Source organism: Macaca nemestrina, chromosome 1 (genome assembly GCF_043159975.1).
Source record: "Macaca nemestrina isolate mMacNem1 chromosome 1, mMacNem.hap1, whole genome shotgun sequence".
Classification (NCBI taxonomy): Eukaryota; Metazoa; Chordata; class Mammalia; order Primates; family Cercopithecidae; genus Macaca; species Macaca nemestrina.
This window is the reverse complement of record NC_092125.1, coordinates 211444811-211462275: the sequence shown is the minus strand read 5'-3', so window position 1 is coordinate 211462275 and position 17465 is coordinate 211444811. Positions and strand designations below refer to the sequence as shown.

The following is a 17465-nucleotide window of genomic DNA, read 5'->3' as shown; positions in this document are numbered from 1 at the left end:
CACAGTGTTCCATGCAAGGGCTGCAGGTGTGCTGGAGACCCTCAAGGTGAGCCCCACCCCTACCCCTATTCTGACCTCCCAACCCCCCTAAGCCTAAAGGCCCAAGCCCCTGCAGCCGGCCCATGTTCCCAGAGCCTGTCCCTGGAAGCAGCAGCACTTCTGGCTCTGACAGCCTTTCCCAGGAGCAGGAGGGGTTCATTTGCATACTACAGGCTCATTTGCATACTACTTAGGAAAAGCCTTCGCTTTTTCCCACCTGCAGCAAACTCCAGGCTGATTAGTCCTCCCCATGTTGGAGAGTTAATTACTCTCCTGCGTAGACCGGGTGTTTATTTGTAATCAGCAGAGGGCTGGGAGAGGGTGGTGAGGACAGGGCAGCGGCAGCTGTCATTAGCCCAAATTCCTGAGCGGCTCCACAGGTAAAAAAAAAATGAGGGCGAGCTCCTGCATCACATGACCTGCGCTCAAATCCCAGCACTGGCCCTGCACACCATGTGACCCTGGCCATGCCCCGGGCTCCAGGGAAAGAAAGGTTGATTAGAGCTGGGGTTAGGGGACCGTTGGACAAAGGCCCACAGTGAGCCGCCGGAGGGCAGACAGAGGCTCAGAACCTCGCAATGAAAATGGCAGTGCCCCACTGACCCAGGACTCTGGGAGGAGGCTGGGCCAGGGCCCCTTCCGGGACCATCCTAGGGCAGGGCTTGTGGACTGGAGACTGGACCTCTCCTCTGTGTGACATAGGTGACTCAGCCCTCTGCATCCCCCATCAGTTAATTAAGGATGATGGCAGTAACCTCACCAGCCCCCACACACGGAATCTCAGGAGCCAGGTGTAAGAAATAGGCCTGAATTCCAAGATTGGAGATGGTCATAGCCTCTGGGGAGATTTAGGGACCTTCCCTCCCTTCTACCCCCACCTAACAAACGTGGCCTTCTGGCTTTGCCCCCACCATGAAGGCATTTCTCTCCCCTCCCCAACCCCCTGGGCTCTGCCTCTCCCTCATTAAGTCATTTCTAAGCCCTCCAGTGCCTCTCCCCACTTGTCAGATACCAAAAGGTCATGTCCAAAGGTCCAGGGCAGGCCCAGCTAACGTGCCAAGGTTGGAAAGACCCTTAGTCACTGTCAAAGCCCCAGATAAGGCCTGGGCTGCCAGCCTCAGCTCACTCAGGGTACCTGTTTCAATGCAGAGGCCCCACCCCGAGCCTCCGACTTTGTAGAGCGCATGCAGCTTGGCAGTGGTGTTCTTCCCCAGCTCCCCCAGGTGACTGCTCCAGGGACCCACCGCTTCAGCGCAGCTCCCTTCTCTTTCCAGCAGAGAGGCCGAAGCCCGGGCGGGGGGGTGATTTGTCCAAGGACTAGAACCCAAGTCCCTTGCCTCCAGCCCACAGTGGTCTCTTCTGATAAAAAGTCTGGGGCAGTTAGACACATACAGAAGGCAGCCTTCCATGGTGATGATGTGGGAACCATGGTGGGGGAACGGGGCTGGGGTTCTGGCCAGTCCACCGGAGCAGTGATCTTGGCCCCTAGGTAGATGGGTGAAGCTCACATCTCCCTGGGAGGCAGACAGGAACACCCTCGCACCCTCACCCCTCCCTAGATGGCTCTTGCCAGAGAGCCACAGGAAGAGGGGGTAACAGCCACTTACAGCCTGTGTGACCTACGGAGGTTGCCAGATAAAATGCAGCCTGAATCATTGTTTTAGCATAAGTATATCCCATGCATACTGTTGTTGGTCTGAAATGCAAATTGAAATGTGCATCCTGAACTCTCATTTGTTAAATCTGGCAAACCTAGACCCATGTGCAAGTCATCGCACCGCTCTGAGCCTGTTTTTCATATTTGGAAATGAGCCAAAATACTACCCCGTGCCAATTAAGTGAGACGATGTTAAATGCCTGGCACGAGGGAGGTGAATGTGTGAAGCTGGCAGATCTTGCCCTCGGAGTCCCCATACTCAACATGTTCATCTCCTCTGTGCTCCTCCCCACCACTTTCAGGACTGCTGTTTCAGACCCCAATCTGCAGGGCGGATGCCAATGGCACACCCTCAGGAAGGTAACCCAATGTGGTAGAAACAACTATTCCAGGCCAGTCGCGGTGGCTCACGCCTGAAATCCCAGCTCTTTGGGAGGCCAAGGCAGGCGGATCACTTGAGGTCAGGAGTTTGGGACCAGCCTGGCCAACATGGTGAGACCTCGTCTCTACTAAAAATAGAAAATATTAGGCCAGGCACGGTGGCTCACCCCTGTAATCTCAGTACTTTGGGAGGCCGAGGCAGGCGGATCATGAGATCAAGAGATGGAGAGATCATCCTAGCCAACATGGTGAAACCCTGTCTGTACTTAAAAAAAAAAAAAAAAAAAAAATTAGCCAGGTGTGGTGGTGCACACCTGTAGTCCTAGCTACTTGGGAGGCTGAAGTAGAAGAATTGCTTAAATGCAGGAGGCAGAGGTTGCAGTGAGCTGAGATCGTGCCACTGCAGTTCAGTCTGGCAACAGAGCAAGAATTCATCTCAAAACAAAACAAAAAAAGCCAGGTGTGGTGGTACGAGCCTGTAATCCCAGCTGCTCGGGAGGCTGAGGCACCCAAATCACTTGATCACAGGAGGCGGAGGTTGCAGTGAACTGAGACTACGCCACTGCACTCCAGCCTGGGCGACAGAGAGAGACTCCATGCCAAAAAAAAAAAAAAAAAAAGAAAGAAAGAAATAACTATTCCATTTACAGTCTGTGTGACCTTGTGTGAGTCACTTACCCTCTCTGAACCTCAGTTACTTCATCCGTAAAAGGGGTTGTCACCATGCCACCTCCCCGGGGATTCTGATGATGAAGTGAGGTCATGTATTAAGCACCCAGTAGGAAGTCCAGCATTATTCAGTAGGGCTCACAAGGAAGAGCCTGTTAACATCTTGCAAGCACACCACGGTGCAGCATCAACCTCAAAACACCCCAGAGAGGACAATGCTTACCCTGTGGAAATAATGCCTCACAGGAGGAATTTCAGGTCCTGTGATGGGCAGATGGTGGAGATCATTTGTACTCCGGGCTCTCCCTAGCTGCTCTCTTGTGACCCTCGTGCCTATGTGAGCTCCTTGGAAGCTAGCATCTCCCAGCAACCTCGATGTCAGGCCCAGCCCTCACAAGGTGGAGGTAATACCTCCTTATTGGCTCCCACAGCCCGATCTGTTTGTTTTCCAAATTCTCTCTTAATCCTCTTAATCTTTTTACATCTTACCTGCCTGGTGGCTTCTGGCTGTATTTGCCTGTGAAGAACGTCTCCAGAGCAGCTCCGCCCAGTTCCCCTCCAGGCTGGGCTGCCTCCCTCGTGGGCATTCAGGGTGCTGGCTTCCATCTGGGGGGGCTTTATTTCTTCCTATTTTTCTTCACTCTCCCCCGCAATAAATCTTTTTTGTCTTTTTTTTTTTTTCACATTTTCTTTCATGCACTGGCCCTCTGAGTGCCAGGTGAGAGTAGGAGGAGGTAAGACATTGTGTTAAGCACCTACTGTGTGCCAGAGACCAGCCGCACTGCTGCCTGGAAGCCTCGCATAGTTTGAGGTCATCATTCCCAGTTTACAGGTGACGTGTTAGAGCCCCAGACACAGGAGGTTACTCGTGCAAGATCACACAGCCAAAGAGACACAGACACTGTATTTGAACACACGCTGCCTCCATCTCCACAGTAACTGATTTGCTGTTTACAATCCCCTCTGCGTTTCATAAAATAATCCAAGAAGTGCTTTTATCTGCCAAGAAAAGTGAAGAATAAAGAGGGTGCACAAACGCATGGCCGTTCTCTCGCACAACAGCTCCCTCCCCAATTCCAAACGCCTCCCCCAACCACTTGCTAACGGAACCCTGATCTTATTGGGTGGTGGGGACAGATAATGGAAGGATAGACCCCAAAAGGCCCAGAAGGAGGATTTTGCAAGAAAGGCCAGACTAAGACAATCTCCATAATAAAGAATAGAGAGCAGGAGAGTGGGGGAGAAGGAGGAACAGTGGCTCTGGGTAGAGGGGCCGGGAGATTTTTATTTTTTTGGTGGAGACAGGAAGTTGGAGACAGATGTCTGGAGGAGTGGATGGAAGAGAGCAAAGAGCACTGGTGTCAACTCTACGCATCCTTCTTGGTGTTCAAACGTACAGCAGAGAAGTGAGTGTATCTGTTCACAGGGCTGGGTGGAGCAGAGGATTTGCACAAGAATGTTCTTAGCAGCTTTATTCATCATAGCCCAAACTCCACACCAATAGAAGGGATAGACAAAGTGTGATACTGCGTGTGCCATGGAATAGCACTCAGCAATACCACGCGAACTGACACACGGTAACACAGATGCATCTCACTGGCATGTTCATCAAAAGAAGCCAGACACAAAAGAGCACAGGCTGCTTGATTCCATTGACACGAAGTTCAAGAACAGGCAGAAGGCACCAATGGTGAGGGAGAGCAGAACACCAGTTATTGTGTGGGTGGAGGGGAGCACTGTTGACTCGGAGGGGCACGGCCGCCTTGCTGGGGAGATGGATACTCCGCACTCTGATCCGAGTGGTGGTAGAGGGCCTGTGCGTGCAGGTGTAAGCCACTGAGCTGTGTGCTTGAGATGTGCACATTTTACTCTGTGCAAATTACGCCTCATTTTTTAAAAGAAATATACAAGAACCTCAGAGTCACATTATATACACACTTGAGTATCTCCACTTTGCCTAATAGGACTCCAAGAGAGAAACAACTAGAAATTGCAATTTAAGTGAGGCAGGTTTTTGTTTTTGTTTTTGTTTTGAGACGGAGTTTCACTCTTGTTGCCTAGACGAGAGTGCATGGCACTATCTTGGCTCACTGCAACCTCCACCTCCCGGGTTCAAGCAATTCTCCTGCCTCAGCCTCCTAAGTAGCTGGGATTACAGGCATGTGCCACCACGCCCGGCTAATTTTGTATTTTCAGTAGAGACAGAGTTTCTCCACGTTGGTCATGCTGGTCTCGAACTCCCAACCTCAGGTGATCCACCCTGCTCGACCTCCCACAGTGCTGGGATTACAGGCATGATCCACCATGCCCAGCCAGGGGATATTGTCTTCTAAGAGCCTATTTCTGGAAGAACCATGGCTGGGAGAGGTCTGCTGTCCCCAAGTCTGCCTCAGCTCCTGTGAACCCCTCACCATCTAAACACCTCACCTCCGAGGGTGGCTCCAGTCTCCGAAGATTCAATTCCTTTGTGTATGAGTGATAGGGAAGTTGGTTAATCTTAACCAACTGGTACTCAACTGAAGAACAAGAAATCTGTTCTACTGTTGGAGCCAAAACTGACAGCAAAAGTCCATTGTGAAACGGTAATACAGTCTTTCACGTGACGCTGTTCGAAGGTATTTTTCCACCATTTACAATGTTTGCCTCGTGTGCTGATTTTGCAACCCAACTCTTGAATGGGATGTGACTCCGCCATAAAGAATTCCAGTCATTTAAAAATTGTTTTTTGGTTATTTATTTGACCTTTGACCCCACTCTGAGACTGAACCTCATGGATCATGACGGTGCAAGCATGGCTAGGAATCTCCTCTCTTCCCCACATCTGCCTCCCGTCTAGGAGTCTGGGCTCTGGAGAAATGGAAGAATGTGCCCTTCCTCTCCGCCTGAAGGTGTCCCTGTTGTGACATGCACAGGGCCATTGCTGACCCTTTCACTTCTCACACTAATGATATGTACATTAGTATCGATGTCTTTTATTTCTTGGGAAGTGTTTATACTCTTGCAACAGCCTGATAAGTAAAGTCATCCAACACTTGGAAATAAGGCAAATAGATAACCGGTGTCCTTTCAAAGTCAAATGAGAGCTGTATCTAACAAGCCCTCCTAAGGGTCATCTGACACTCTAGGGGAATGTCACTTGACTTGACTTATTATTTACTATTGATTAGAGCCCAGATTCAGTAAAGATAGCTGTTAACTGGTAGAAAACTGATAAGTTGCAAATTATTTTTGTCTGGTAGAGATGCAAATGATTTCTTTTCCATAGAGAAGATAGCCCCGACATGTTGATTGTACTGCCCTATAGAACATTAACCAGTTTTGTATCTAATTTAGCAATCTTATGAATATTCCAGAATTCTTGTTGTTTTAACTGACTCCCTCTCTCTTTCCATATACAGGTATACATATTTTTTTTTCCATATCCATTGAACTAGCTTTGTCACCCAGCTGGTTCCTCCATTAACAACCTACAAGAAGACACTGACACATTCCCACACTGTATTTCTATAGGAACTGGGTATTCCATATTTTGAAAACGACACTTCAAGAAGCTTTTCACAGTATCCTCTTGCCAGCTCGCCCCTGTCTGTGTGACCCTGGGCAAGTCTTTTTTTGTCTCCGGTCCTTTGTGTCTTTAGAGTAAAATAGGGCACATGAGGCTGGTGTTTCTGGCTCGGGCGTGTCACGTTTCTAACTCCTCTGGCAGACAAGCGAGGCTGACGCAATGGAATCAAAGAAGATGGATACTGGGCCAGGTGTGGTGGCTCACATCTGTAATCCCAGCACTTTGGGAGGCCAAGATGGGAGGATCACCTGAGGTCAGGAGTTCGAGACCAGCCTGGGCAACATGGCAAAACCCCGTCTCTACTAAAAATACAAAAATTAGCCAGGCATGGTGGTGCATGCACACCTGTGATCCCAGCTACTCAGAAGACTGAGGCAGGAGAATCTCTTGAACCCAGGAGGCAGAGGTTGCAGTGAGCCGAGATGGAGCCACTGCACTCCAGCCTGTGAGACTCTGTCTCAAAAAAAAAAAAAAAAAAAAGAAGAGGAAGATGGATACTGCAAGGGATACTAGAGATCATTTGGGCAGTCTTCCCACCTCCCACCCACTCCCTCATCTTGGTAGATGGAGAAAGTGGGGTTCAGAAAGATGAGATAACTTGCCCAGGGTCACACTGTGAGTTAGGTATGGGCCGAGCAGGTGAGATTCCAGCTCTATGAACTTTCTGAATCCAGGGAGCATGGGAGGGGCTGTCAGGAGGAGCTCTGGGCCCCCACCCTTCAACCCAGTATCCCCAGTTTTTGTTTTGTTTTGTTTTGAGACAGAGTCTTGCTCTATCACCCAGGCTAGAGTGCAGTGGCACAATCTCGGCTCACTGCGAGCTCCGCCTCTCAGGTTCACGCCATTCTCCTTCCCCAACCTCCCGAGTAGCTGGGACTACAGGCGCCCACCACCATGCCCGGGTAATTTTTTTGTAGTTTTAGTGGAGACGGGGTTTCACCGTGTTCACCAGGATGGTCTCGATCTCCTGACTTCGTGATCTGCCCGCCTCGGCCTCACAAAGTGCTGGGATTACAGGCTTGAGCCACGGCACCTGGCCCAGTATCCCCATTTTTATTTGTTTAACATACATCAGATGCCACATAAGATTGCAAATGAAAAAGAAGTCCCCAAAGCTGGAAAACCCTTCATCTGCCCACTTACAACAGCTTTCCCTTATCTCCTCTCTCCTCCTCTTTTCCTCCTCCTGCCTCTGCCAAAATTCTCAGAAAACAAATAAATAAACAAACAAACCAACAAACAAAAACATACTCATGAGAAGAAGCAGACAGATGTGGTCAGCCCAGGCCTGAACACATTTGTCTCCAGTCTGGGAGAGACAGAGCCTCTCTATCTAAAAAAAAGCATTCTCAAGGTCCAAGCCAACAATGAAGCAGTGTGCTGTGCAGACAGGTAATGAGCACCCTGTCAGTTAATATGAGTGAGGCTAGATGATCCATTCAAACATTAGCAGCAATTATCTCTATATCGTAGAATTCACAGGTTTTCACTGCTGGATTTTGTTTTTTGTTTTTTTTTTTGAGATGGTGTTACGGGATCTTTGGGGTGTCATTTTTCTGCCTGGAAACCTCTGTGACTGGTGGCACCTTTGCCCAAGTTTTGCTCAGGCCCACTGGGCTCATTTCACTCACTCCACCTGGCAGGCTGCACCCAGCTCACGTTACCAGCCTGGGTTGCACATCTGCCCAGGGCAAGTCAGGGATGGAACAGTGAGGGGTGTGTGAGTGAACGTGGGGTCTGGCCACTGCACACAGTCAGACATGCCGGCTGCTGCAGTGGGGTGAACAGCTCCAGGTGCCAGTATGGGCACCAGCTCTCTGAGAGGTTGTGGCTAAACCAGGTACACCACAAGCAGCTTCCAAGGCTGGCACCAGGGAACACGGTGGCACCCGGAAGCTTGGAGATGCCAGGAACCACGGGGCCCCAAAAAGGGAGTCACAGCCCTGGCTTGGGGAGCTCCCAGGTCTGGGTTCCCCGAAGGGCTGCAGCTCTTCTCTCCTTCTCTTCACTCTCACCGTGTTAAGCAAGGGGCATGTTGCAGCCCTGTTTGTGTCACAGCTCTTTCAGCCCCACCATTTGATGGGTCCCAAGTTCTTATCCTGCAAACGGGAAGAATGAGGTATGCAGACAAGTGGAGAGTGAGCAGGACGAAGAGGAGCTTTATTGAGTGATAGAACAGCGCAGCCTCCTGCAGGCCTCCCTCAGGGAACAGCTCCTTTCCACAGCCAGGGTGTCCTGACGAGTGTTCAGCTCCCAGCAGAGAGGAGACCTGGAATGGGAAGCTCCTCTCTGCAGGCAGGTCAACCTGTCGACTTCCCAGCTCTCAGAAGAGGGAAGACCCTGGAGTGGGAAGCTCCTTTCTGCAGACACGTTGTTCTGCCGTCTCTGCAGCTGTCAGCAGAGAGGAGGCCCTGGAGCGGGTAGCTCCTCTCAGCAGCTGGTCATCCCAATGTCTGCTCAGCTCTGGCTGAGCCTGAAGCTTTCACGGGCTTCAGAGGGGAGGAAGTGCATACTGATTGGTCCATGGGTGGCCATAGGCAAGCCCAGAAAAGATACCACAAGTTCCCACTCTGTACTGTGGGACTGGCAGCCTGGCACCCAGCCTTCAGGCCTTCCCTGGCCTCACCAGGGACCCATCCCCTTCCCCCAGGAGCCTGTCTGTCTCCTGCTACTGTTCATGGTGCCCAGGCTGTTCATGCCAAAGGGCACCTGCAGGTCAGCACTGAGCTGCCCTCAGTTTCTCCTTGGCTTTCCTTCCATGCTAGTCAGTGCCCAAAGTCCGGAGGGGGCCAAGGCAGCAGGGGGCTAGTGTGTTAGCACTTCCCGGAGCATGCACACACCCAGCCAGGCTGCAACAGCGCCCAGGCTCAGCACCAGCTTTGCTCCAAGATCAGAGTGGGCGCCAAGAGCAGGGAGAAGCCAGGCAGTGGGAGCAGACACTTCTGAGCCTGCAAGGGTTGGTGGGGGGCCTTCCTGGGCCCCCAAGAGTGCAGGGATGCCTGGGTCCACAGCTACAGTTTAGGCAGCTGCAGCTGCATGGGGGGTGGCGGGGGCCCCCGCCTGCTCCATGGAGCAGGAGGCCTGGGTCTTCAGCAGTGGTTTGGCAGCTGCAGTGGTGCCCAGGAGGGTGGGGTTCCCACTGTCCCCAGCTCCCACTGGCTATACGGAGCATGCAGCCCTGGCCGTGCCTCCCTACCACAGCCAGTGTGATGACAGCAGCCATTCCAGATGGCCTGCCATTGCCATCTCTTTTTTTTTTTTTTTTTTTTTTTTTTGAGATGGGGTCTTGCTCTGTCTCTCAGGCAGGAATGCAGTGGTAAGATCAAAGCTCACTGCAGCCTCAACCTCCTGGGCTCAAGCAATCCTCCCAGCTCAGCCTCCCTAATAGCTGGGATTACACAGGTGCATGCTACCACACCTGGCTATTTTTTTAATTTTTAGTAGAGATAGAGTTTCACCATGTTGGCCAGCTGGTCTCGATCTACTGACCTCAAGTGATCTGCTTGCCTTGGACTCCCAAAATGCTGGGATTACAGGCGCAAGCCAAAGCATCCAGACTTGTTGTTTTTTTTAATGTTGGCAAAAGTTAGTGGTTAAGTGTTCACCATGTGCCAAGTGTTTTGTATGTGTAGGTCATTAAAATGTTACAGTAATCAGATGACATAGAACCTCGTTCCCAATGTACAGACAACACTGAGAGCCCAGGACGTCAAGTAATTTCCCAAAGACGTGCAACTAGGAAGCAGCAAGTCTAGAAACAGATTGCTGTGCTTCCTTCTCACCAATGCACTGTTCTTTCTTCTTTGTATTTTCCAAGCTTTTGGCAATGAATTGCGTGTCACTTTCATAATCATGAAAAGTCCTACAAGGGACAGATTTTTTAAAAGATTCCTTCCGTTCTGGTGTTCTGTGCTTATCTGGTTCTCAGAGCCTCATCCTGCACGGCCTCCACCCCATGTCCTCACAGGCACTGGCCTCACTGCCCCCACCCCCACACCAGCTGTTGCTGGGGCAGGACATCCAATGTCTTGCTGAAGTCTGCTCAAAATGTCCCTGGTGAGCTTCTGGCCCCTGGGGAAGTTCAGGGGGGCAGGTCTGGAGAAGGGGAAGTGGGAAGGGATGTGAAACTTGGCCACAGCCTGGCGCCACTCCTGCTGGGCAGCCCACAGGGTCCCCGGGCAGAGGGCAGAAGCATCCAGTTGGAGTCGACAACGGGAGGCAGGTGAGGCCAGAGTCCCAGAGGGAGGGGGCTGCGGAGTTCCGGGACCCAGGGGAGCTGGCCCAGTAGGCTGGGCAACTGAGGCAGGGAGGGAGGGAAATAACTGTGGCTGATTCTAGGATAGGGATGGGAGTGCAGTGCTGATCAGGAACCCAGAATGGGTGAGTGGAGGGAACTTAACTCCTTGAGCCGGGGCTTGAGGGAGGGTGAAAGGCGATGAGTTAGACCCAGCAACTGAATGTAAGACCAGGGTTCCTGGGTCCTGGCCCCCCAACACAAAGAAGGAAAAGCCTGGGGTGCCAGAGCTGGCAGTGGGACCCAGCAGAGGGGACTGTGGGGGCAGCCAGCCTCCCGTGCTCAGGTGGATACTGAAAGGCGTGGAGCATGCAGAAGAGTGAGCAGGTGCGGTGTTGAGCGTTTGTGAATTCCTGTGCGTATGCACAGCTCCACCATCTGGGTGAGCCAGTGTTAATTAAACAAGGAGCAGGCGCTCAATACACATTTGTTCAATGAAATCGATCACCTGTGGGAGTGTATGAATGGTGTGTCCGTGTGAGTGAGGGACAGAGTCTATTTGGGTATCAGTTGTGTGTCTAGGGGGGTTTAGTGGATTTCCGAGTTTGCCTACTGTGTTTTGTAGGTACATGTATGAGAGACTGTGTTTGTGTGAATGTGTGATGATGTGGGTGTGCTTGGTTACATGTGTGGATGTGTGTGAGTTTGTGGTTCTGTGTATATGTGTGGGGTCCCTGGCGCTGGATTGAGAGTGGACATTGAGAGCCCCGGAGGGTGCATGTGCACTGGGGGAGGGCTGTGCATATATATTGTGTGCATGGGACTCAAGGGTGTGAGCTGGGTGTGAGTGTGATGTCCAGCCTGTCCAGGCCCTCCCGTGTCTCCACAGGGACAACATGGAAGGCCCCCAGGGATGGCTGGTGGTCTGTGTGCTGGCCATATCGCTGGCCTCTATTGTGACCCAGAATGTGTGCCGAGCACCAGACGGGAAGAACGGGGTGGCAGGAAGACCCGGCAGACCGGGGCGGCCAGGCCTCAAGGGGGAGCGAGGGGAGCCTGGTAAGCACTCTCCCTCAGGACCTAGCCCCTTGGACATTGGCCTGGCCTGGCCTCCAGAGCGAAGGCTTGGGGTGGCACTGAGAATCAAGAGCCCGTCTGCCCCCAATGCCCCATGAATCCTCTCCAGTTTGCACTTGGCCCCAGGGGCTAAGGGAGGCCTAGCCTTCTCCCTAGGCCATGTCCTCAGGCCTCTCCACTCCCCCTTTACTGCCTGGGTCCTCTTTCTTCAGCTTCACCTTCACCCTCTGGAGAATGACTCCCTCTGCTCCCTTTGAGCAGTGAATGTGAAAGTTCTGGCAGCAATGCTGAGTGCTTGCTCACGGTTCTCTTAACAGAAAAACGAGGACCCAGAGTTTAGACTCAGGAGCCACTGCCTTGCTGTGTGACCTCAAGCAAATTATCGGCCCTCTTTGAGCCTATGTGGCCTCATCTGTAAAATGGAGAAATAACGCTGCCTGGCACAGAGAGAGGGATCAAATAACTGCAACTGACCCTTCGCTTCCTTCCAGCACCCCCAACATGGTCCCTGCTTCCCCCTCCCCAGCACCTCTAGGCTTCAGAAACTCTCACATTCTAGAAGAAAGGCCGGGGGTGATGGAAAAGGGAGGAGGTCCTGACCAAAGTGGAAAGGGAGTCTCATGGAATCCCCCTAGGCCTCCTAGTCCAGAGTAGACTAGAAGGATCACATAGACATTTGCAATAATTTGCATCCGGGCATCCTACATGTGGTCCTCGAACCTGAAGAAGTCAAGGTCAGTGCCCTCCAGAGGGGTATGGAGTCCTCAGCCTTGGGCAGGAGCACAGCAGAGCAGCCAGAGTGCCATGCATTTCCCAGAACCTGACATTTTCCCAAGTGCCTGTTCACACTTCTCTCCACTTTACAGATGAAGCGGAGGCTCAGAGAGGTTGAGATGCTTGCCCAAAGTCACACAGCTAGTCAGAATCGATGTCCTGAAGGCCCAGGTGCTTCCTTGCCCTTTATCCCATAGACTCAGGGGGTCCAGCTCTCTCCCTGAGGACTGGTAGGCATTGGATTCTGACTCCCAATCTGGTATTTCTCCCCACAGGGGCCCCTGGCATCAGGACAGGTATCCAAGGCCTTAAAGGAGACCAGGGGGAACCCGGGCCCTCTGGAAACCCCGGCAAGGTGGGCTACCCAGGGCCCAGTGGCCCCCTCGGGGACCGTGGCATCCCAGGAATTAAAGGTATCAAGGGCAACCCAGGAAACATCAAGGACCAGCCGCGGCCGGCCTTCTCGGCCATTCGGCGGAACCCACCGATGGGGGGCAACGTGGTCATCTTCGACACGGTCATCACCAACCAGGAAGAGCCGTACCAGAACCACTCAGGCCGATTCGTCTGTACTGTACCCGGCTACTACTACTTCACCTTCCAGGTGGTGTCCGAGCGGGAGATCTGCCTGTTCATTGTCTCCTCCTCAAGGGGCCAGGTCAGACGCTCCCTGGGCTTCTGTGACACCACCAACAAGGGGCTCTTCCAGGTGGTGTCAGGGGGCATGGTGCTTCAGCTGCAGCGGGGTGACCAGGTCTGGGTCGAAAAAGACCCCAGAAAGGGTAACATTTACCAAGGTCTTGAGGCTGACAGCGTCTTCAGCGGCTTCCTCATCTTCCCGTCCACCTGAGCCCGGGAAGGACCCCTCCCCCACCCACCTCTCTGGCTTCCATGCTCCGCTTTGTAAAATGGGGGCGCTGTTGTTTCAGCTGCTGAAGGGAGGGGGCTGGCTCCGAGAGCCCCAGGACTGGCTGCCCCCGTGACACATGCTCTAAGACAGCTCGTTTCTTAGAACTCTTCCTGGAATAAACATCTGTGTCTGTGTCTGCCGAACTTGAGCTTCAGTTGCTACTCGGGGCATTGAGAGGGAGGCCTAAGAATGATAACGATCCAGTGCTTAAGAAGCAGGCCTGTCATTATTATTATTATTATTATTATTATTATTATTTGAGATGGAGTTTCGCTCTTGTTACCCAGGCTGGAGTACAATGGCATGATCTTTGGTCACTGCAACCTCCGCCTCCCTGGTTCAAGCGACTCTCCTGCCCCAGCCTCCCAAGTAAGTGGGATTACAGGCAGCTGCCACCATGCCCGGTGAATTTTCTGTATTTTTAGTAGAGAAGGGGTTTCACCATGTTGGCCAGGCTGGTCTCGAACTCCTGACCTCAAGTGATCTGCCAGCCTCGGCCTCCCAAAGTGCTAGGATTAGAGGTGTGTGCCACCACGCCCAGCCCATTCTTAGTATTTCACACAATGTGTTTAGCAGGTCCTAGCAGCCTCATCTACCCAGGTTTGAATCCTGATGCCACCACTTATTAGATGTCTAATCATGTGCATGTTAACAAGCTCTGAAATCTCAGTTTCCTTATCTGAGGAAAGTGGGACTGATGATAGCGCCTACCTCAAAGGGTCATTGGGAGGATTAAATAACTTAATACATGAAAATTGTAGAGCAGTGCTCGGTTTATAATAAGGACTATGGAAGTTTTGCTATTATTATATTTTATTTAATCTTTATGATCAAGCTCTGGGTATGGTATGATGGCCTTACATTACAGATGATGAAACTGAGGCTGCAAGGAGTAGGCATCAATCAGCAAATCAGCATCTAAGGGGAGGATCTGGGGGCCAGTCACGGTGGCTCACGCCTGTAATCCCAACACTTTGGGAGGCCAAGGCAGGCAGATCACTCGAGGTCAGGAGTTCAAGACCAGGCTGGCCAACATATAGTGAAACCCCGTCTCTACTAAAAATACAAAGATTAGCTGGGCGTGGTGGCACACACCTGTAGTGGCGCAGCTACTTGGGAAGCTGAGGCAGGAGAATTGCTTGAATCAGGGAGGCAGAAGTTATAGTGATCTGAGATCGTGCCGCTGCACTCCAGCCTAGGTGACAGAGCAAGACTCCATCTCTCAAAAAAAAAAAAAAAAAAAAAAAAAAAAAAAAAAAAAGTTGGGGGGTGGGAAGGAGCTGAGATTTGAACCCAAGTCTTACTGATGCCCAAGCCTGTGTTTAACCACTACCCTCACCAGCCTCCCCGGCTTCTATGAAGCACTTGATGCATCACACAGGTGCTTTTCCAACCCTGTATTGGGAAGGCAGGGGCAGGAATCAGAGAGGGGAAGCAATTGGCCCAAGGGCGCTCAGCAGTGCTTCCTGAAGCTAGGTTTCAGAAGTCCAGCCCTGGGCTTCCACCCAGCAGGTGTGGAGACTGGGGCTGCTGCCTCTGCTGCCTGCTGGACATTCCGCCCGGGCTGGGGGCTGGGAGAGTCTTGAATGCTCACAGTGCATTCCAGGCCCCTACTTGTCTCTCTGGAAGCTACTACAAAGCAGCAAATCCCATCCTGTCCCTCGAATGCGGGAGAAATAAGGAGGCCAGGAGTTCAGATCTGAAAATGTCCAATGCCCTACGCAGTTTCTCAAAGGAAGCTGGGTTTATCTTTGTGCTGCACGCACACACACACACACACACACACCAGTTATGCCTTCACACCCACAGACACACTCAGGGAGGCACGAGCCATCATAGCACACAGCCCCTGCCTCAGACATACAAGTAACATCCATGAACTATCGCATGTTCTGTCTGTCTTCCGCAGGTGTCCCAGACACACTCCTGACACCCAGGCACACACATCCTCCTCACTCCAGCGTGCATGAGCCTCAGAATGCCTGCGTTCTTTCCCACACGGACCTCCCTACACACACGCTCAAACACTCACAGGGCCAGCCTCAGAAATACAGGGCTGTCCCTCCCATCCACCACTTGACACACAAATGGCCTCGCGGTCCTCGAGTGCACAACCTGAGTATCCACCTCTAAAATACAAGACCTTCTCCTCGGACTGTCCCTGCTCTGCCAACAGCCTTTGGGGGTCGGGAAGAAGTGAGGAGGGCCCAGGGAGAGGGCGAACCCTCCATCCACAGCCTCAGGGTAGCCCCTCAGCTCCCGTCCGGAGTCAGCTCGGCCCTGCTCTCCCCCCGCCTCGCCCACTCAGAACACACACTGTTTAACCAGCGCCAGGAAAAGAGACGGGTCTTCAGGCACCTATGTGCTGGGCATTCCACGGCCACTGATGTATTTAATCCCAGCAAAATCGATGTGGACACTGAGGCTCAGAGACAGCGGACATCTACCCAAGGACACACAGCCAGAAAGGGGAAGGGCCCTGGGGCTGAACCACGGCTGCCTGACCCCACAGGGTTAGGGCATGCAAAGAAAATGCCAGGGGTGGAGGCCCCATCAGCGGCAGTATAGGCCAAACTAGATAAACGGGACGTGCAGGGAGTGCCCGACCACCCCCTTATCCTAAATCCTACCCATACCCCACCATCCACCCACTACACCAATGCAAAATCTCTGGCCCCTCCAGGAGGGGAATGAACTGGAGCAGCCCAGAGCAGGGCCAAGTGGGCGGGGCATGGGAGGGCTGAGTGTGGGCCGAGGCTGCCACCTGCTGGACAAGCCAGACCCAGGCGCAGAGGAGGTGAAGAGGGAAGACAGGCGCCCAGTGCCGTCAGGCTGGGTGGCCCCCAGCCCCTTAATGCATGTGTCCATCATTTATTCTCATCCCAGGCTTCCACCCGCCAGGGACTCCTAAGGCCAAGTGCGTTCGTGTCCCTTAACTCACCCCACAGTCTCTGCAGCCCCACAGCACAGGGTGGAGACACAGAAAGGGAGACTGAGACCCTGAGGGTTCCTCAGCGAGGCAGGGGCAGAGCTCTGAACACCTGCCCATGCCTGGCACGGGACAAGGCGTCGCACGTGTGTTGTGCACCGAATCCCAGCCACTGGCCTGGAGCTGTCAGAAGCCCCCATGTTACAGAGGGGGAACCAATGGACACAGGTGGCAGGTACGGGGTAGAGGCTGAAGCCCTGCTACTGCCTGACAGCCCCTTCATCCCTAGAATCTCACGTGAGGAGAAGAGGGAGAGGGGAGAGGGCCTCTCAGCTCTGCTGGCCTGGTCCTGATGGGGAGCCCCTCACCAGCCATGGTGGGCTCCAAGCCCAGAGGCAGGGCATGCCCAGGAGGCAGGCGAGGAGGGTGGTGCTAGCAGGGAAGATGGAACCATCAGGGAAGACCAGGAGCCCCCAGCAATGGAAGAGGCACCAATACTGAAAGCCAAGGCCCCCCCAGTAGACAGAAGGGAGGCCAGAGGGACCTGTGATCTGCTGAAGGCATCTGGTCCATGGAGTGACAGGGCTGGAAGGAGAAGCCAGGGCCCTGACTCTGTCGCTGGGGCAGCCCGTGCACCATAACAGCTGCCTGCCGCCAAAGCATCCATCCTGGGGGTCCACCTCCAAGTGTGGCCACTGGGATGGGGCACATGGAAGTTTCTAGAACAAGGCTTGCAACTTGACAAGTGCATGTGAGGCTTGTTTCTGGAGGCAGCTGAGCAGAGGGGTCAGAGCAAGGCTTTGGGCCCCAAGAGACCACTGAGTGTGTGACTTTGGGCAATGATGTATGTCCTCCTGAGCCTCAGTTTCCTCATCTGTAAAGGGGGATAATAACTTCCTCTTAGGGATTCTGGGAAAACTGAGTCTCAGGCACAGCAAATGCTAACATTGGTCATTAGATGGGATGAACCTGACGCTAGGGGACGTCTGTGCCCTGGGGGCTTGTGTTTACACACACACACACACACACACACACGCCCTCAGCCAGATGCTGGGGCAGGGGACAGTTCCTCATTTCGGACACTGACTGCCGGTAGGGGATGTGGGCAGGGGTATTGCTGTGGTCAGTCTGGCTCAGCACCCAAAAGAAAGTGTCAAGTCAGGGAAAATTCTGGGAAAGGGGATGTGGGATTGGGGGAGGGCACGAGAAGGGGAGGGGGCCCAGCCCTGC

At 52.9% G+C, this 17465-nt stretch overlaps 1 protein-coding gene across 2 annotated transcripts; it reads left to right on the top strand.

Moving 5' to 3' along the window:
- The first annotated feature begins 10297 nt into the window (after window positions 1-10297).
- Window positions 10298-13449, top strand: LOC105494405 (complement C1q A chain). 2 transcript variants are annotated; one of them, XM_011762780.3, is made up of 3 exons: window positions 10298-10691; window positions 11435-11604; window positions 12672-13449. In XM_011762780.3, the coding sequence occupies exons 2-3, from the start codon at window positions 11442-11444 to the stop codon at window positions 13244-13246; spliced, it is 738 nt and encodes a 245-aa protein (XP_011761082.1). In that variant the 5' UTR covers window positions 10298-10691; window positions 11435-11441; the 3' UTR covers window positions 13247-13449. The 2 variants fall into 2 exon arrangements, with proteins under 2 accessions (XP_011761082.1, XP_011761081.1); XM_011762779.2 differs by having other exon boundaries at window positions 10450-10533.
- Window positions 13450-17465: the final 4016 nt, after the last annotated feature.

Bases quoted from the DNA above. Each gene is read 5' to 3' on its own strand.
- LOC105494405 (XM_011762780.3), top strand. From the start codon at position 11,442: ATGGAAGGCCCCCAGGGATGGCTGGTGGTCTGTGTGCTGGCCATATCG. The intron at 11,605-12,671 runs GTAAGCACTCTC...TTCTCCCCACAG, and splicing joins GGGGGAGCGAGGGGAGCCTG to GGGCCCCTGGCATCAGGACA.